The sequence below is a fragment of the Toxorhynchites rutilus genome, chromosome 3, assembly GCF_029784135.1.
Source record: "Toxorhynchites rutilus septentrionalis strain SRP chromosome 3, ASM2978413v1, whole genome shotgun sequence".
In the NCBI taxonomy this organism is placed as follows: domain Eukaryota; kingdom Metazoa; phylum Arthropoda; class Insecta; order Diptera; family Culicidae; genus Toxorhynchites; species Toxorhynchites rutilus.
The window spans coordinates 143,935,975-143,957,260 of NC_073746.1; the positions used below are offsets into that span (position 1 = coordinate 143,935,975).

General features: G+C 38.1%; 1 protein-coding gene across 3 annotated transcripts in view; it reads left to right on the plus strand.

Moving 5' to 3' along the window:
* Nucleotides 1–8,675, plus strand: part of LOC129777657 (E3 ubiquitin-protein ligase MIB2) — a 95,894-nt gene extending 87,219 nt beyond the window's left edge. For all 3 annotated transcript variants that reach the window (XM_055784057.1, XM_055784058.1, XM_055784059.1), the window contains one exon: nucleotides 5,783–8,675. In XM_055784057.1, the coding sequence (XP_055640032.1) occupies nucleotides 5,783–7,727 (1,945 nt within the window). In that variant the 3' untranslated portion in view covers nucleotides 7,728–8,675. The remainder of the gene's footprint in view (nucleotides 1–5,782) is intronic.
* The last annotated feature ends 12,611 nt before the right edge of the window (nucleotides 8,676–21,286 follow it).

The following is a 21,286-nucleotide window of genomic DNA, read 5'->3' on the forward strand; positions in this document are numbered from 1 at the left end:
ATGATTTGCTAGTCTCAAGCGTCATTCTGTGTGTTCTTTGTGCAATTTGGTTGGTTCAGGTCAATCACGGAGAGCAACTACGAAGTGTATAGTCTACCCAAGTTCAAGCTCAAGCTCAATTCGGTTCTGGAATTTGATACGGGATCGACGGTAAACATGCTCTTGTCGATGAACAGGATTACCGGTGTTTTTGGATCGAGTAAGTTCATGATATTCTTACATCACTCGGCTGTTGGTAATCATATGAGTTTTTTCCGTGCCTCCGACTTCACCCATTCAATTTTCCTTTACGATCTTCCGTGTCGTAAAGTCGCTGATTCCCTGTTCCATCGCCATTTTTCTTATTAAACGCACTGGATTCGCCCGAATCTTTTCTTCGATGGCAACGATAACCCTCGGAATCCGAGCCGACCGTTCTTTCTTTCCTTGGGTCTAAGATTTTTTTCACGGTCCAACGGGACACTACCACGGAAAATGAAATGTCTTTGTGCGACATATGTGCGTGAATACAAGAATACGCTGCCACTTAGCCATGGTGCAACTGTCAAACTAAGGACATCGGTTTCTTTTACTCGCAGCCTATTATGAGATGAATTGTAGCTTACGTGCATGCAAAGAAAACCAAAGCATTGTATGCACAGGTGAAACGGGAACCTTAATTGAACGATGGTGCAAATATTATCACACATACAGTAGAGTAGGGATGAGTTTTTCGAAGTTTCTGTTTGAAATCATTATTTCTAAGATCCAATATTCTTGCCTGGCATACCCTAGAGAGATTGTTTGACAAATATTTTTGTTCGTTCAGCCCAGTTTGTTCGATAATAGTTAATAGGATAATAGAATAGGCTGATTGATGATCGCCTGGGTAGAATGACTCAGATCCCGCAGCACAGGGTACTGATTGGATGGCAATTCCTCGAATACGACAAGGGTCCTCAGGGATAGCCATTTTAGATAGGAATACATCCAGGATGGAATGAACTCCCGATTTATGAATCCTGGTTGGATTCTTCGGCGCCGGAATGTTATAATAGCCGGATGATGCCAGTTTCATTTCGTTTTCGGTTGCCCCACAACTAGGCTGACCGAACCTACCGTTTTTAACGTGACAGTACCGTTTTTTCGACCATTTTTGACTGTCCCGTCTTTTTATCAATCTGTACCGTATTTTGAGTATTGAAAAATATTGGAATTTGGATTTTAACCTTGCTCAGAGTATTCGCAGGGAAAGATTTTGTCCGCCAATTGTGTGTTAATGTAGAATAATTGAAGTGCTTTTGCGACTTCTTCGGTGAACATTATGCAGAATTGATTGAGCAGGTTAACGCATTACTCCTCCTTCTTTCTATCGAGAGGATTCTGAGTATTTTTGACCGATTACCTTCTTATTTTCATTCGCAAGAAGAACGTCTTATTTTATTATAATTTTGTAACAGAAAAGGGGAGAAATGTTTTTGACTAATGAGGTGCAAACTATTCTAAAAAGTCTAGTTGATTCAGGTGGAATCAAGAAGGCAAAATTTCTTAAAACTGTTTCAAAGTAGCATTAGTAAATACCTTCCTGTTCAGAGATATGAAAACATTTAATGGTGGAACAAATATCCTTGCCCGTTGTAATTACTGAACTTTGATCTGGATTCGTTCTTGGTTTCAAACAATGAACGCTTCGCGACGGAATCTGATGGGAAAAAAGGGTTAGCAATGGCCAATACTTTGAATAATGTTTTAATTCATTTTATTATTAAAATAAATGTTTTTTCATGCAAAAAAACATAACGTAGTAAGTTGCACACCCTATATATATATATTGATATAAAAGTTTTCCTAGTTTACGTGTCCCGTTTTTATTCCTGAACTATTTGGTCAGTCTACCAACAACTAACACAGTAGAGAGCACAACCTTCCCTGATCCTGGAACACGTAGGTCGCGATGGTCGATCGAAGTGTAGATTTCCACCTCCATGACTTCGATAGTTTTCAGTGCGAAACTTGTATGGAGTCGCCATTGGATGTTGCTCCGCAAATCGATGGCAACTCCTCCACCCCCGGAACTGGTACGACCAAGTTTTATTAGCCGAGAATCAGGGAGGTAAACGATGATTCGCTCGTTTTCACATTAGCCTACGATTTAATTTAGCAAAGAGCGGATCAAATCCAAACTTTTCAATGGGTCACGCATCGAGTAATTTCACTACTCCGCTGTTTGTCGTAGTGCTCGAGTTTGTCGGATGGTTCACGTCCCCAACAGTTGGGCCGTACGGTTGTCGATTAGGAGCGGTGGAAGCACTGGAACCCGATGCCGTTTGTTAAAAGACGGAAAATTTTCTTCACTAAGTTGTGAAGTCTTTTGGGGTTTAGGTTGGTTGGATGGATCGAAACAAATTCCGAGCGTTTGGGACATTTTCGGCTAGTAACCTTGTGAGCCATCTCCACAGTTGACAAATTTTGATCAGCTTCTTCCATCAGCTCGCTGTTTGCTGGTTTATTTGACGCAGCGTGGGGCGATGTGGCAATGTTTGTTCCTATGATCAAACAGCAAGCAGTTCATACATCGTGTAATATCGCAATGATCCGACTTGTACCTTATTTAAGAAAAATGCAAATCCAAAATGGCCACCACCCCAAAATGGCGAAATATGTATTTTTTTCAAAGCCCCATCAATATGGGTATCAAATGAAAGGACTTGACTAGTAGAACACAGTTAGTTCTGAAAAAATGTAAATCCAAAATGGCGACCGTTACAAAATGACATACTACATTTATTCTGAAAACCCCATCATATGGGTATCATATTAAAGGGCTTGTCACAGTTATTTATGATAAATCCAACTCCAAGATGGCCAATTACTTTTTTCATACAACTCCCGCATATGGGTATCGAATGAATTGATTTGACTAATATAATACAGTTAATCATGAAAACATTCAATTCGAAACATTTTAAAAATGTTTGGGATATAAAACGGTAAGAAAACTGTGTCGTTGTCGAAAACTGCTATACTCTCCCAACTGATAATTCGACGTGATCAAAATTATATGGATCAAGAGAATCAGTTCAAATGATTATAAAAAAGCTCTGTAATGAATTGATTCCGGAGCTGGACTCCATACGGTTCATAATTCTTCCATAGAGGGGCTGAGAAAAACCGACTGGAATTTGGATGATTTGAGAGCATTGTACAGTATGTTTAAAAACATTTCTCTGACAAGGGCAAATTACACTGCGAGTTCAACTGTATTTCCGTTGAAGTTTTGTGATGTTCGCTAGGTTGAAAACGAATGTGTTGCGGGACGTGCAGTTCAAGTGTTACCCCGCCTCAGACGGTTTATCGGCGAGGCAAAGAAACAAGAGGAGCATAAGCTTAAGGAAAGTCATCTTTACACGGAGTTTTGCATCAGTTTTCCTTCCAAAACTATTCGAGATAATCGCCAATGGTGCTGGGACCGAAATTGACTTTTTGCGTTACGGTAGCATCGATAGTTGAATCGTTTTTGCATGAATATCAGACAGGCACCGATGGTTTATTTTCCTTTCGATCTAACGGACTTGTAAGAGCTGTTATGGAGAAAATTATGGAGCCCGAACAACTGGAAGTGAAATCTAAATCACTGATTAAACTTGGACTCACAGAAACCAACTTACTGCTGGCTGGAAGTATTGAAATGGGATTTGTAACGAAATCCGCAATCAGAGCAGCAAGGGATTCCGCCAAAATTTCCGATAAAATGTCCTAATATTTCGTACCAGCTGTCGTGATTTCTACTGCAGATTTTTAAAGAAATTGTTCATACGATCATCTTTGACATATCCCAGCACTCGTTTATTGTGCCGGATGTGATTTCTAACTTTCCGGATATAGTGAAGAAACAGATGGAGTTAAGCTTAGAAGTATTCATCGATTAACAACATCTGCCTGGCGCTTGTGCAGATAACAAAAAGGATGAGTATGGACAATTGTTTTCAACGTCTTTTGAAGATGCTGGCGGACGTCCAGAGAGATGCAGCCTTGATGAACGAGAAAATGCAAATTCTCAAAGAGTGTTGAAAGTTGGAATGAATTTGCATTAACGCTTAACAAACACTATCCGATTAATTCACATTTTTATGGTTTTCTCATGGCATCCAACAGAAACATTCGTATATTTGAAAAAAAATTAGTTGATAGTTGAAATGTAGATCTAGAATAGGGGTCTGAACAAGTCATTAAAATTAATCCATTAAAAAAGTGCTACTTGCTTCGTGTCAGTGGCGTCGAATGAAGTTTTCGAGAGAGAGAGAGAGAGAGAGAAACAATTCCGTTTGTATCTCCTGAACCCTACATCCAACCCGAAATATGTTACTGAGAAACACGCCGTCCAATTTTTTGTCACTTGGGGAACTTGGAAACAATGAAGTAAACATATTTTCGCAATTCGGGTTTCAAAAATCAATTTCAACTAACGACACAATATTATTATATTTTCATTTTCGATAGTCGGGATTTTAGTGAAATTACGCGGGAAAAATGCGGGAATTCAAAAATTTAAATTGAGTGTCCACCCTGACAAAGAACACACTGAATGACGCTTGGGAGTAGCAATAGAGGCGAATGAACTGCAAAGTTTAAAGCCTCTTAAAAACAAAGAAGAAGAGAAGAGTAGCAATTCATTCTCATTGTGTAAGTTTCGATGCTTTAAATAGTCAATAACGACGTCGGCCACGTCCTTACAGTCACCAGAGGAAGGGAAGGAGTATTCGCAAGAATGAGTGATGTGATTTTGACAGCGCGAGTTTTCAACTATTCGGCGAAACGAGAAATTGGAAATAATATTTTGTTATTCAGCGTCCAAAGTATGTTAAAAACTCTCGAACTATATTTTTTTCATTCATTAGTCTTAGTATATTTAATTTTTTTTTTCAATCGTGGCCACCGAGATTATTTTTGGCAACCTGAAAAGGTCGCCTTAAAACATTGTTTAATATTCCGCGAATAAACGATATATTTTTCAACTTGAGAAGGTCACAGGTGAGATTCCTGGCTCAGGGATTTCTCCATTTTTTTCTATGCATAATAGCCATGGATAACAGCTATTACAACCATCCTCCTTAGGGGCTTTGGACCCTCTACTCTGGTTCTCAAAAGTTTAAAGTTATTTTTCAATCATGCTAATAAGGAGATCCGTCATTCGCAGGCGGAGTTCTTACTGTAGGAGTTTCATCAAGTATGCATGTAAGCCCTAGAAAGAATGAAGCAAGAATTGGGGCACGTTGGATTTCCGTTATCCATTAGTTAATAGTTTCATCATATGTCCCACGATAAAATTTTAGTCTCATCAATGCCCTAGATTAAAGGAAGGGTGTGATAACTACTAACTGCTACTTGCCTAATTATTTTTTAGCTTTTAGTACATTTTCTGTATTTTTATATGTTTTATCACAATGAAACCGTTTAACTTAAAATGTTTTTTTCTACTTTTTTTTAAGTTAGAGTTTGGAACAAACTTCGTCCTACTGTAATGATGGAACATGGCGTCGAAATGGGCCTGTTTATGTTTGAGTTTGTAGTGTGCTATCATAAATTAAGCATGAAAGCAAGCAAGAGAAGCAGTTCAACTGTTATTATTCAAGGCATTACCAACTGATAAATGTATAGATAAATTATAATTTCTGGGGGTCTTGGATTATCTTCAACAATGTCAGCAGTGTCTACTTAAATACTTACTTTATTGACTTAATTTCTGTACAGGCATTTGCTCCATTTTCAACAATATCTCATAATCATCCTTTTCTTATTGCAGTGCCAACCAGGAGGAGGTGGATTGCGTCAGCGGAGGCAAAACGTGCCTGCAGGTGGCCGCCCATCAGGGCCACGTAGATCTGGTGAAACATCTACTCGCGCTGGGTGCCAACGTGAATGTGGTCGACAAGGAGGGAGATTCTACGCTGCACTACGCGGCATTTGGGAATCAGCCGGAAATAATGCGAATTTTGTTGCAACATAATGCCAATATCGACGTGCTGAATTCTTCCCACTGCTCTGCGCTGCATATTTCGGCTCACAAAAAACCACCGCACTGTGTGAAGGTACTGCTAGAGTTTGGTGCGAATGTGAATGTTCAGGATGCGTACGGCGATACGGCGTTGCACGATGCAATCGGTAAGGAGAACACCGAAGTGGTGGAGTTGCTTTGCAACTGTTCGACGCTAGACCTAACGATTAGGAACAAGAGGGGATTCAATGCGCTGCACCACGCTTCGCTGAAGGGAAATGTACACGCAGCTAGGAATATTATCCGTCTGGCGCGACAGTTGGTGAATGTGCGGAAAGACGATGGATTTTCTGCACTGCACTTAGCCGCACTAAACGGACACTCGAAAGTGGTAGAGGTTCTGGTGAAAGAAGGACAAGCAGATATCAACATAAGAAACAACAGACGGCAGACGCCATTCTTGTTGGCAGTTTCGCAAGGACACACCGCAGCTATCGAGAAGCTGGTCGAGTTGAAATGTGACATTGCAGCGAAAGACGAAGACGGGGACAACGCTATGCATTTGTGCATTATAAAGAAAGCTAACTTGGTACAAGAAGTGTCGGCAACCGATTCGCCGAAGATTTTCGAAATGTATCAATCACTAGCGTCAGTTGTCAATGAGAACCGTCTAATGTATGCACTCTTGTGTTTTCTTGCTAAAGAAGGCTGTCCGCTTGACGTGAATTACAAAGGAGCGCGAGTGCTGGATTGGATACCTAGTCAACAAATTAAGGATATTATTATTGGATTTGAGAGAAGTAGAGTTACAAGAGAGAAAACGACCATCACCGCGCCTCCAGTTACAGATCGATCGTTGAATAACTCTAGAGACGAGGAAGATGATACACCGCTGAATCACGTTCAGATCAATCTGGAAGCGATCAATCTAGCTGGAAACAATCTGGACGAAGGGGAAAGTAATAATTCGGCTCTATTACCGGAAGGAGTAGCGAACCCGGGGACGAGTGGATTTTGCCAATCCAACCCTCCGACACCGGCTCGCAGAAATAGAGGCCACAATCGGGAAGCAGTATTGGCCACACCACCACCGATTCCGAGTCATCATTCGAATGTTTTATCACCCGAGGATGAGTCCAAACGAATGAACATCGAACCGTCTGCACCCAGTGATGCATCCGGTCCTAGCGCACCCTTAGATAGTCCCGCACGTTTCCAATCACCAAGTCGAGCCTTATCGCCTATTATGACGGGCACACCGGAATCCGGCAGTGGCTCATCCAAGCATATCAGCCGCCGTCAGTATTCGGACAAAAATCCAACCCCTTCTCCAGTGTCCGTTTCCGCTAGCCCGCCAGTAATCAATCACAATCCTCAGGAGTGTATCGTGTGCAACGAGTTGTTACTGTTGATCATATTTGAGCCCTGTCAGCATCAAATTTCATGCGAAGAATGTGGAATCCGAATGAAGAAATGTTTATCCTGTGGGGTTTACATTGAGCGGCGTCTAACGATTAGCGGTAAACTCTTGTTCAATCCCAAGGATACTCGGCAACCTTCGGCTGATCGTCTACGGTATCTGGAAAGCAAAATCATGGAGATTGAGGAAACCCATTGTTGTAGCATCTGTATGGAACGTCGACGGAATGTGGCTTTCCTGTGCGGACACGGGGCGTGCTCGAAATGCGCTGAAACGCTCAAAGTTTGTCACATGTGCAGGAAAACGATCACCAAAAAGATCAATCTTTACTAGAAGTTATATTTTATCCGCGAAAGTTTCTCCAGCTAAGTCGCGAAGTTACCAAAAAAAATCAACGAGATCCTTCACTTCTTCTTCCGCATTTCCAATTTTGTGCTTCTGTGTTTGTCACTCTATCGCACTCGAAGTATTTTTTTCTTCTACTCAGGGTGCTCATACATTGTTTGACCGAAGCCAAATATTTGACTCTTTTTGACAGATAAAATTTGGTCAACGTGTACTGATCAAATATATTCTACACAAAACACGACAAGCAAATATTCAATTATTGGATGCCTAAAATATTTTTTCAGTTTGTTCTTCGAACCTGTCGGTACATGGTTAGGTTACCTTGGATATTTCAGTTGATTTTTTTCCATGTTCGGTGTTTGATATTGTTTACTACTGTTTAAAATTGAAGAGTGGCAAACAAAATAGTGTTTGTACAAATATCAAATCAAACCTTATCTGTCAAAAAATATCAAATATTTGACCTCCGGGCAAACAGTGTACGGCCACCTTCACCACTATTCTATGTGTAAATAAGTAAATCTTTATATCAAATAAGTGTATTTATGTGCATGTTTTTCCCGGAATGCTACAAAAGGAGAGCGAGCATAAAAAGGATAGAAAACGAACGGTTTATCATTGATTTCGCGTGGACTGAAGTATAGCATAGAAGCTAGAGTGCAGCTATTTGTTCATATGTATATTCATTCACATATACAACCTGATCTATGCACGGACGCACTCTTCAAAACAGTTGTCGTAATAAAGCTTGATTGTATATTGATTATTTTGGGCAATCTGCAGGAAAGTTTGTTTGTTTTTGTTTTGTTCGCTTAACCATACATTTATAACTTCTGATAGTAACACAATGTTTTTCAAAGAAAATGTGAACGCGAATAAACCGAACGAACAGCAGAATAAGTATGCAAAAAATAAAATGAGTTTTTAAAAATATATATTGTATATCAATACGCGGCCGTATTCGATTGTTATCATTGGAGATAAAGATTGCGAAATGAGTTGTTTGTACGCACACGAATCGAGAAGCATACACACATTAATAAACTGATATTTATTTCATTGTATCAAAATATAAAAACAACTGTTTCATTTCTGTCGTTGCGTCAGTTGTGGTTGAGTAGTGACGTCTGAGATAAGTGGAAACTTCTTCGACAATAATACTGGAAACTTTTGTTTACGATGAAGAGATAAGAGCGATGACTGCCATAAGAAATAGTATTTTGATTAGGTTTTTCGTGCCCCCTGCCAACAGTCGGCGTACTTATTTACATTTCTACGCGTCAACAAAATATATTTGTATATATATATAACTAGCTGACTTGGCAAGCTTCGTCCCTCCCAAAATTTATTTTTCGTTATCACATCACGTTTTCTTACTAAGTGCACGTTCAATCGCAGAACTGTTCATTGATTGATCTTCTAATCTACCCTTTAAAATTATTTTTTACTATACAATTCCTAGTACTTCTACCAAAACTTATTTTCAGACACAATTCTCGTTGAAGATTTTTCAACCACTTGCAAGTAACATATTTCACCGTTACTTGGAATAAATATTTGATACAGAAAATATGATAGAATAAAGACAGCCCTAAATCGAACAGTTCCTTTCTGGAGTTTTGCTCTTATCAACTCTATCGCAACTCTATCTGATCGTCGAATCCATTTTTATTTATATAGATAGAAGACGATATAGGAGTGCGTTTTATCACATTAAAATCCATTTCCACTTTCGAACGAAGATCAATTTCGTTAGCGCAAACTCAAATGGACTAACAACGCTTGTCAATTTATAGAACATATGCGAATTGAATTTCTCGAATTTTCCCATTTTCCTTCAGAGTTTTCCAAAAATTTTCAATTGTCATGTTGGGTTGGAATATGTGTATCATTTTTATGGAACCCCCTCACAATTCCAGAGGAGAGAGGGGTGTCATACCATCATAGAAACATTTATTGCCTCCTAAAACCTTCATATACCAAATTTAAAAAAGTAAAAAAAAGTAAAAGGAACTACTTGATTAGTTCTTGAGTAATGCAGAAATTTGTGTTTCATTCGTATGGCAGCCTCCCCTTAGAGAGGGGGGAGCAGTGTCGAACCACCATAAAAACGTTTATAAATCCCTAAAACCTCTGTATGCCAAGTTTGATTCCATCTATAGGAGAAGTGTGTAATACGTACCCCCTAAGCGAGAATGGATTTATTTTGACCGTGCTCTCAAAATTTAAGGTAATAACTACGTCAGTACGTAGATTAGTTAACCCTCAGTCATCTGTACTCGTTCTGTATTTTAGATACTGAATAACAAAAGTGCTACGAGTTTTAATTTGTAAGGCGCCCAAATTCCAAATTTCCAATCATACGGTGTTAAATGGCCCAGCAGAAGTATAATATGCCCATGAGTTGTTTCTCTCAGAGACTATAAAGCTCAGAGAAACAGCTTGGTTAATTCTCGAGTTATTCAGACCTCCCCTCCACATGCCAAATTTGGCTCTGTTTGCTTGATTAGTTTTCGAGTAACACAGAAATTTGTGTTTCACTTATATGGCAGCAGACACAGTTAACAAGAGCACACCGTTTATTTTCCAAGGGAATCCTCGTCGCAAAAGAGTATCCATTCCCTAAATTCAACGATAAGTCTCACCGGTGAAAAACCCTGTTAGTTTGTCTGCAAAACCAGTGCAGCGGAAAAGCAAACATAGGACCCTTTTGGCTTCCGTGGGAGTGAATAACTCGAGGGAACATTAAAACCCCAACAGATCAACTGTTTAACCGCCAATAACAGCATCCCAATCGGGATGTCTGACATCGTGGATAAAAACTTCACGTTCATTAATGTTTTCCAATCCATCAGAACCATTCCATAAGCATTAAATTTTGGCTCTATGATAGCACTAATTCAGCATATACAGCCAAATGGCAGTATATCTGCTTCTTCTTACCATATAGTGTTTACAAGCATAAGTATAAAACATTTATACATTGCACAATGAGATGTATTTAAGTGGAAATTAGCATTTAGAGCTCGACAGTTATTCTCTAGACAAAAACTGTCTTCCACAAAGTTGTTATATACAATAGAACGCTTATTTTTATGTTATCAAAAATAGGGTGACCTAAATTGTTGATGAAATAAAAAATCTATCTTTCTTATCTTTTTAGATAGAGATAAATATAGTTCGACAATGTTGTAGTCCCAGTTATTTGAGACATCTTTGTAGAACAAAGTTTTTTTTCTATCTCTTGAAATAACCACCTTTTTTCTATGTTACTATGTTACATGGCAAAATGCATCGCAAAAAGGTATTGATATGCTCTAAAAGTCGTACGAAGACAGTTTTGATGTGGAATTTGAAATATAAAAATTAACACAAAAAACCCATTTTTTCATGGTCACCCTAATAACTGAGACTACAACATTGTCGAACTATGTTTGCCTCTATCTATAAAGATAAGAAAGTTAGATTTTTTATTTCTTCGACAATTTTGGTCACCTTATTTTTGACAACATGAAAATGAGCGCTCTATTATACGTAACAACTTTGTCGAAGACAGGTTTTGTCTAGAGAATAACTGTCAAGTTCTAAATGTTAATTTCCACTTAAATGCATCTCCTGGACCATTATGCATTGAGTATTGGATATCTGGCTGCATGTGTTTGTGTCGAAATGAACATAACACAATCCTTTGAATTATTATCGAATTGCGATAGGATTTTTTTGTTTATTTCCAGACCTGCTCATACATAATCTTTTTGTGCAAGTACAACATTCGAAGAACAGGTAATTTTGAGCAGAAAAAATGCTGTTGGTGCAATAGAAATATTGTGCATCATTTTCATGATGTGCTCTTTTTTCCAATCGTCCGAAAAAATCAAGAAATGATTAATTTATCAATATACCGAAATACTATTTCATTCAAAAACCATTATTCCGTACCACGTATTTTGAAATTGTATTTAATGTAACTTTTAAAATTATGACATCATAATCTTTTTCATGTCTGTTCATTTCGATTACAAGAAATAAATATTCGCTCGATTAATCGAATACTGACAATTATTCGAATGAATCGAATACAATACAATTATTCGAATGAATCGAATATTTAAAAATAGTCCCACGATTAATCGACAATCGAATAAACGGAAAATCCAGACATCTCTAATTGCAGCTATTTCTGCCTGAAAACTGTTGACCAGGATGATCAATAATATTTTCTAATATTTTCTTCCATCGATTTTTCAGCTTTAGAGCGCTTTTCTTAGCACCTAGCTGAACATGCTGACTCAAAGGTAACAGTTGAAGGACAGCCTTCATGCTTTTGAGGGTGTGTTTCACATTGCTCCAGTTATAGCAACGCATGCGAGTCGTTGGAGTTTGTTTAGATTTCTAGTAGATATAGTTTCCTGTGTCTAGGATTACGCCTAGGTATTTCAATGAAGCGCTGCATTTTATTTTCTCTCTTTCAAGATGAAGAGACTGCAGATGCTGTTTCTGCGTTGTTTTGGAGTAATTTATGCTCAGGCCTTCACCAAGACTGTGTAAGGTTTAAAACTATCTGTATCCTCAGCAAAACCCACGATTTCGAAACCTTTTGCCTCCAAGCTCCAAGAAGGTCGTCAACCACTAGTGACCAAAGGAGAGGTGATAGAACCCCTGCTTGTGGACAACTTCTATTGAAATCCCAGACATCGACGACCGTCCCAGCTTCGAGGTGATTTGCCAATGTGTGAGCAAGCTTTGGATCCATTCGACTATACAGTCATCGATATGCAGTCTTTTCTCATGGCCTGTGCCATTGATAGATAAGAAGCATTATTGAAAGCACCTTCGATATCTAGAAACGCATATAATGTAGTTTCTTATGACGGAAGAGATTTCTAAATTTGCTACCGTAGAATAACTTACATGAACCTATTTGAATTTCAAATATTCTTCCATTGTGGACCCAAGGCTCTTGAATTAGAGCTAAATCCACAGCGTTTTTGATAAACCTCTTAGATAGCACGATCGACGCTGCATTAGCGCGATGAAGATTGACTCGCAGAACTTTGGCTAGTTTGGGAAAGTCGGAATCCCATCTTTTTCACAAAGCTTGATCAAAGGCGTAGAATCTTATCTTTACCAGAATCCCTGATTATGTCTCTTCGAACTTTGTGTGGAACCACAAACTTGGCGCCACTAGCCCCGAAGACCTCAGATTTCCAAGGTTTCTGGAGTTTAGAGATTCCGGGCGCCGGAACCCGAAAAATTGTGATTGCGTAAAATTATCGTTCGGGTGGACTACAGTTGTAGTAGAGCTCACGATCAGTAGCTGCAAAAAGTTTTATGTCGTTACGGCCCGAAAATAAGTCCAAGTTCTTATTTACTAGACCGAAGCTTGGATCATTCAGAAATGTGCCTCTTTTGCGACGATTTCTTATCTTGGCGATAGTGGCTCTCTTAGTGGTCTGATATGCACGCACAGCTATTTATTGTCTGTAGTCAGTTCTGTTAGGTTTGATTTTTCACGGCTAAAAAGTATCGTGATTCCGAGATATACATCACGCAGAAGGAATAAAGAAAACTAATTGTGCACATTTATCATTCACCAAAATCTATCAGCGTCAACTCAGAAGCTGGCAAAATTGCTGGACTATTCCAAATCGTACTAGCGTACGAGTGTTGAAAAGGTACAAGAAAACTCTCACGACTGTTTCAAAACGCAAACCAAGCGTCGACGAAGATCGTCAACTATGATTAGAGGTCTTTTGGAAAGCTGATCTCATCATCTCGGATTATGATTTTGCGGAAAAACTGAATGCCGGACGCTATGCTGTGCGGAAAATCCGTCCCCTGGAAGATTACAAGTGTTACCGAGCAATTAGACAATCCGACCGAAGCCTCAAACACCAAACCGTGGCTAGTATCCGGGCTCGTAAGTTCTACGACCAGGTCGTACGTGATGATACGCTATGGCTTTGTCTCGATCGACGATGAAACTTTTGCGAAAGCCATTTCCAACCAAATCCCGGGACAAACAATACAAGGGTTCTGCTTATGACAAGGTCTCTAGCAAATTCAAAATTTGTTTCATGGTTTGGCGAGGGATCTGTTCCTGTGGCAAGAAAACCAGCGTTTTGTGAAGAATAAGATCATGAGTACGGAAGCATACAAGACGAAGTGCCTCCGCAAAAAGATTTGACTCTTCATGTAGTCCTTCGACGGACCAGCTATCTTCCGGCCAGCTAACGGGTGTTAAATAAAAAATGAGATTTTTTTCAATACCTTTCAGTAACTCAAATAAAGAGCGTAAAATTTTCTTTCTCCAAGAAAATTGCTCTTTGGGTTCCCTAGAAACAGTAGGCGTGTTTGGTTTTGCTAGTTTGAATTTAGTCAAAGCAAAGATGGCGTCGAAACATCACGTGCTCCGCGAACGCATTGTACGGTTCTACGATACGCATTTCCAGCAAGGAAAAAAGTTCACGGTGGCACATTTCAAGGAAGAAAATGTACCTGTCAGTACGGTATATCGTATCCTGGGTTCCCTGAACGTAGAGCGGAAGGTCGGAAGTGGTCGTCCGGTGACGATAATGACGAAGCAGAGGAAGACATCGTTAAAGAAGCTATTTGACAACAAGGACGAAACCAGCCTGCGTGACGCTGGTCGGAAATATAGCTGCTCCCACGTATTGATCCATCGGACCCTCAAGATGGAAGGAATCGTCTGCAGGGAGAAGACGAGGTCGCCGGAGCACACGGAGGAGCAGATTGAGACGGTTAAATCACAGTGTCGGTGGATGACCAAAAAATACCGCGGGACGTCTTTCGTTCTGGACGACGAAAGCTATTTTCCGCTGTCCAAAACGCATATTCCAGGAAATGATAATTACTACTCCAGCGACAAGTCATCCACACCGCCTGAAGTGAAATACAAGTTCAAACACAAGTTTGAAAAAAAGGTTATGTTGGTTATGCCATTTCCGACCGGGGCATTTCAAAGCCTTGGTTTAAGCCGAGTGGTCTGGCTTCAACCAACAAAACTATCGAGAAGAGTGCCTCGATAAAGTCCTGCTGCCGTTCCTGAACGAGCATCACGCGGATGGGAAGTACGTCTTCTGGCCGGACAAGGCGTCTTCCCATTACGCCAAGAAGACGCTGGCGTATCTTGAGGAGAAAAAGATACCGTTCGTGCCGAAAGATCGTAACCCAACAAACTTGTCCCAGTGCCGCCTAATAGAGGATTTCTTTGGCTCACTCAGTGCCCTAGTGTATAAAAACAATTGGAGGGCCAAGGACACGAAGCAACTGACTACAAGAATCCGGAATTGTATCCGGAAAATGGATGTAAGTGCCGTACAACGTTCTTGTGAGAGCATCGCGACAAAGTTGCGTCGAACAGCAGACCACGGCCCTTACTCAAATATTCACTGACATTTTTTTGAAGAAAATACATTATGTTATTAATACAAAATACTGAAATTGATGAAAAAAAAAATTTTTTATATGTGATTGAAAAAATTCTCATTTTTTATTTAACACACGTTATGACCAATAGGGTGGCAGCGAAAATGGTCATGTCAAATTTCAAAAAACCAACCATGTACATTTTGTTTATTGGCCCAAAAAAATTACCTGTGCAAAGTTTCAGCTCAATTGGACATGATTTAGGGATGCCTCAAAGCGCTCAAAGTTTCGATTTTTGACGTAGGACTACGTCTTTAATTTCTATACCGGGGTGTAAAATCAAAGTTTCGAAAACGAAAACGCTGGAGACCGAGATTTTGAGCGTTAATAGCTCCTAAACAACTGAACGAAATGGTATGATAAACACTTCATTCGAAAGATAAAATGTCTACGCGTTCTATACTTGTTACTTTTTTTTAACCAAAAACTTGTTTCAATAGTCTTAAAATTGCTTTCAAAACAGGCTATTGAAATCACCAATCGGTATATAAGCGAGCGCCGCTCGGAAATCCACTCAGTTCTGATTGAACAGCGATTGGAGCATGTTGTCGCTGTTGTGGTGAAGCTCTTCGTTTATCATGAAAGCGCGGATGAACGGTGTCACCAAGAGCCTGTTTGTGCACCTTAGGCCAGAAGGGAATCCATCAGGAGGAGAGTGATGCCACAAACGGTTCCCCGGGAAGATCTCGAAGTAGCCGCTACACACACACATACACGCGCGGAATTCTTTGCGTTTGGATGCCATTCAGCATCGAGAATGATCCGGAAAATTATCTGCCAGTTCCTCTGGGAATTTAAAAATACATTCATGTGAAAGAGTTTATTTGAATGTTTTCTATCCATGTAACACTGTAACCAAATATGTTTCAATAAAGTGCTATTAACAGGTGGTTATCGAGTTAGTATTAACCACTGGTGGGCTTCCAGTATCGAGGAAAATGTGGAAATATCCAATCGTTACTGAAAATAATCTGCCAGTTCCTCTGGGAATTTAAAATTACATTCATGTGAAAGAGTTTATTTGAATGTTTTCTATCCATGTAACACTGTGACCAAATATTTTTCAATCAAGTGCTATTAACAGGTGGTTATCGAGTTAGTATTAACCACTGGTGGGCTTCCAGTATCGAGGAAAATGTGGAAATATCCAATCGTTACTGAAAATAATCTGCCAGTTCCTCTGGGAATTTAAAATTACATTCATGTGTAAGAGTTTATTTGAATGTTTTCTATCCATGTAACACTGTGACCAAATATTTTTCAATCAAGTGCTATTAACAGGTGGTTATCGAGTTAGTATTAACCACTGGTGGGCTTCCAGTATCGAGGAAAATGTGGAAATATCTTATCGTTGCTGGAAAATAATCTGCCAGTTCCCCTTGGAATTGAAAATTACATTCAAGCGAAAGAGTTTATTTTAATGTTTTCTCTCCATAAAATATCCATATAATACATTTGGGTTTGGGATTTGTCAATCCAGTGCAGTTAGCAGGAAAGCTTCTGAAGATTATTCTTCAGAATAAGGTTTTTCGTATCCTATATTGGATGCATAAAACCTTGTGCCTCCAACGTAACGCTCTCGTTTTCGAAGTATTCATTTATTCATTCATTCAGAATGGATTTAGATTCAACTTCAAACAAATGATCTCTAAATCAACGATAGTCCTACGTCACCCTTGCGGTTATACCATAGATATAACCCACTTCCTGTTTTTGATCCTCGAAAATCTTCCAAGGGAGGAGTCAAGCAAATTTAGATATTCGAAATTTTTTTTCGATGCCAAATGACTTAAAATGCATGAAACGTCGAGATCCGGTGTCATCTCGAAAAAAAAAGATTGGCCGAAAATCCTTTTGGGACTCGAATTTTGAAGAACCGACCGATAATTTTTTTTGGGTCAATAAACAAAATGTACATGGTCAGTTTTTTTAAATTCGATGATGATTTTTTTCCATACATCCATTGCCCCCCTAATGACCAACTGTCATTACATTAAGGATGTACTGTACCCTTGATCGGGATCAGGAAGAGATTTTCAGCTATGAACAAAGATCAAGGTTTTCATTACAAATAATTTTACTAAACGAAGATACAATCGGAATAGTACCTTAGTAAAGCAATATGGTAAACCCGATCAAATTGCACAGCTCCTTGTGAAGTTTTGATTATGATGAGACAGGTTATGAAGTTTTGACCAGATTTGGCTCCTTCCGGATATGGAAGCTTTGCTCGAATAAGATTAAAATGCAATCTGCGACAATCAACAATTCGTTACGAACAATTTTACCGCCTACTAGATCGGTCAAAGCATATTGACGAAGCTCTGTTACAGACATAGTGTTGCATCGTAGTTCGTCTGTCCCCATTCGACCAAGATTTTTGTCAATAGACGAACCTACGTAAAGCTGTATCATCTCATGCGACACCTACATTAGAGCTCAGAATCACAAAAGTGATAATGTTTATTTATTCTTCCCACTTAACAGCAAGATTCGGTCGTGATTATCCATTTTATTTCTATTTAGACTCAACCATTAAATGTGATCAGTATTTGGTAAGAAAGTTAGAGTTTTATATTTACGATGGTTTTAACTCGCGATTTGACCAAAGTCATAGATAATCTTCGAAAATTTCAAGTTCGATAATGCAAACATGTTATGAATATTGTGGATAATGGCGGTGAAATCGATGTCATATTAAGTTGGCTGATATTATTGATTATGTATGGGCCAATACAATGTCCTGGAAAAAGGGTAATGAAGATGGTCGAGTTTCGAGCGACATAGCATGCGCTGCCATAACTATTTCGTAAATGGTGACGTCAGTCGTTGTGTTTATCTTTGATTGTCCACCGCATCCATGTAAAAATGCTATTTTCAGGTAGTAATTTATCAATTAAAAATGTACATTTTTGTAGAGCTCCCGCTGAATATGAGGCTAATATGATAGTGTGGAGTGAATATTTGTAAAATCACGTCGAAAAATACGGATAAAAGTGATATTTTCCATGTGCCATTTTCACTCACCCACGTTCATAGAAACAAACGAAGTTTAATTATTTTACCGTTATGAAGTTGATGTTTCGAAGGCTCTCAGTGTCGATGTGTATGTTGTGAGATAATAATCGCCAATTAATCAAAATTTCCCCAAAAATGTTACTGCCTTCGAGAACTAAGCATACGACTGCTCTCTGGACCTTTTTACCAAATGAATAATCGAAATAAGCTACGATATAATATTCATCTGTTCAAAAACAACCAGTTGAATGATTTCATGACAATTTTGGCTCAAATTATCATGCAGCCTTGAGTACATTCAACATTGTTTTGTTTTATCCATATACATTCCATATTGAATGCAAATAATTACGACACGATATTTTGCTTGCCAATACAGCAATTCCAAATTAAATCGTCCTAAAAATGCAGATTTTAAAAACTTGTATTTTTAATTCCAATGAAAGTGTGTATTCTGTTTGGGTTGGAGGAAATTTGAGTTTTTCACAGCAACTGGGATTTTTTTGTCTCAAGCGTAACTTTTGAAAAGGGCGTATTGATTTTAGTAAGAGAAATCTTTGATAATTCATATCTCAAAAACTATGAGTCGTACCGAAATAGTGTTTTAGAAAGAGTTATAGAGTATTGACGGTTGAATATGAAAAAAATGTACACTGAGAAAAGAAATTAGTACTCTTTTTTATTTACAAAATAAAAATTAAATTTGCTATATCCAAAATATATATTTTTTAATTTTTTTTTAAATTTTTTCATACAAAATAGAAGTCATGCAGAAAATTTAAAAAATGGGCACAAGATGGTAAAAGTATTTTTGACGAACTTTGTAGAACATCGAATTTTTAAGAATTTTCGAAACTTCGAATTTTTGTATGTTAACACTCGTTTTTAGCCACAAATTATGAATCCTGATGTGATTTAAAACAAAAAAGGTTATTATCAACTTCCTTCTAAATGTAGCCATTCTCGAAATATTTGAAAATTTTTTTTTTAATTTATTGTCTTTTTTATAGTAAATAATTCCTTTTAATATGTTTGTCGTGTTATACCGGCATGTTCATGAAATTTTATAAATTTTCTTATAATTTCCAACAATTTTTTTGATTGATTGAAGTTTGTATCAAGATAAAAAAAAATTTTAGTTTCGCTACGTTTTGTATTAACCACATGTCTTCGAATGTTTCGTAACGTAACTCCTAAACATATGTCTTTACCATAACGATGTATTTGGAAAAGTTGTTGGGAATTATAAGCGAATTCAGAAAATCTCATGAACATGATGGTATAACACGACAAACATATTTGAAGGGCCTATTTACTACTAAAAAGACAATAAACATTTAGAAGGAGATTGATAATAATCTTTTTTGTTTCAAATAACATCAGGATTCATAATTTGTGATAAAAAATAACTGCTGACATACAAAAACTCGAAGTTTCGAAAATTCCTAAAAATTCGATGTTCCACAAAGTTCGTCATGGTTTGTTACCATCTTGGGCCCATTTTTTAAATTTTCTACATGACTTCTATTTTATACGAAAAAATTGAACAAAATATAAAAAAATACACATTTTTTGATATCGCAAATTGAATTTTTATTTTGCAAATAAAAAAAAATACTAATTTTTTTTCTCAGTGTACATTTTTTCATATTCAACCATCAATACTCTATAACCCTTTCTAAGACACTATTTCGGTACGACTCATGGTTTTTGAGATATAAATTATCAAAGATTTCTCTTACTAAAATCGATGCGCCCTTTTCAAAAGTTACGCTTGATTCAAAAAATTCCCAATTGCTGTGAAAAACTCATATTTCCTGCAACCGAAACGGAATAAATACTTTCTTTGGAATCAAAAATACAAGTTTTTAAAATCTGCTTTTTTAGGACGATTTCATTTGGAATTGCTGAAATGATATGTTGGTAAACAAATGACGCCATATTGATTTTGATTTTGGGTAGCCTATATACAATTGATGTCTAACCTCTGGTATTCTTAGCGCAACACATGCTACTCATCGTTTACCTAGTTGAAAAAAATTAAAGTTACAACACTTATACCAAGCCATTCTTCATAATATACGTACCACATTGTAAAATGAGGATTTTCTAACCTTTTCTGCATGGAAATAATACTTGAAACCGAAAAATGAAAATTCGGATTTTTCTAACAAATTTAAATGAATTTCATAGCAAAAAAAAACAAAACATCATCATTTTACTCGCTGCGCCATTTGGTTGCAAGTCTAACGTAAATTCGTCAATAGGATATGACTAACTTGGCTCGTCAGTTGTCAGTGATATTGATGAAACAGTGCAGCTCTGTTTTTAAGGTTATGCTCAGTTAGTAACATCTCTTGAAAGGACACCAGGCTTTAGCCATATCGATTTGTTTCTTTGTATTTGGCACTCGTTTCAATCGAGGAAGTCGAGTGATTTTTTTTTCATTACGACAACGCACCAGTTCACGCCTCTGCAGTTGTGGTTGTGGAATTAATGAAAATTCGGTTCCAACTCGTTTAAAATCCCCCCTAGTCTCCAGACTTGGTTCCCTTGGGAGGAAAAGCATTATGCAACTGTTGATGAGCTCAAGATTCCGATTCTGTAGGCAAGGGCAGATATCGAAAAATTTGATTTGTAAAATCTGGTAAATAGTACGCTCAGCCGATTTTCCAAGTGATTTAGCGGTAAGGTGATAGATTATTGATATCTGAAAGATTTTGACGCTTATACGCTTTTATAATAAGTATATTCTGGTCTCAAAAGACACTGTACAATTCTTCCGAATGAAATGGGGGTCTACAATGCTACTAGAAGTACTAGGTGTGTATCACATATGTTACAATGGAAGACATTGGAAATGGTCTTGTACGGGGTCTAGTATAGTTTACATGTTCCAAAAAATTCATTGGCTAGTACAATTTATCCGTTTTGGATTGTCAATTTTGTGAACAATAATACCAGAACTGCCAACGTCCGAATAAATCAACCACGCTGGACGCATGTTCGTATCATTGTCTGATGCCGGCTGCAAACACGAAAGTACGAAGTCTATGGCAACATAAAACAGCGAAACC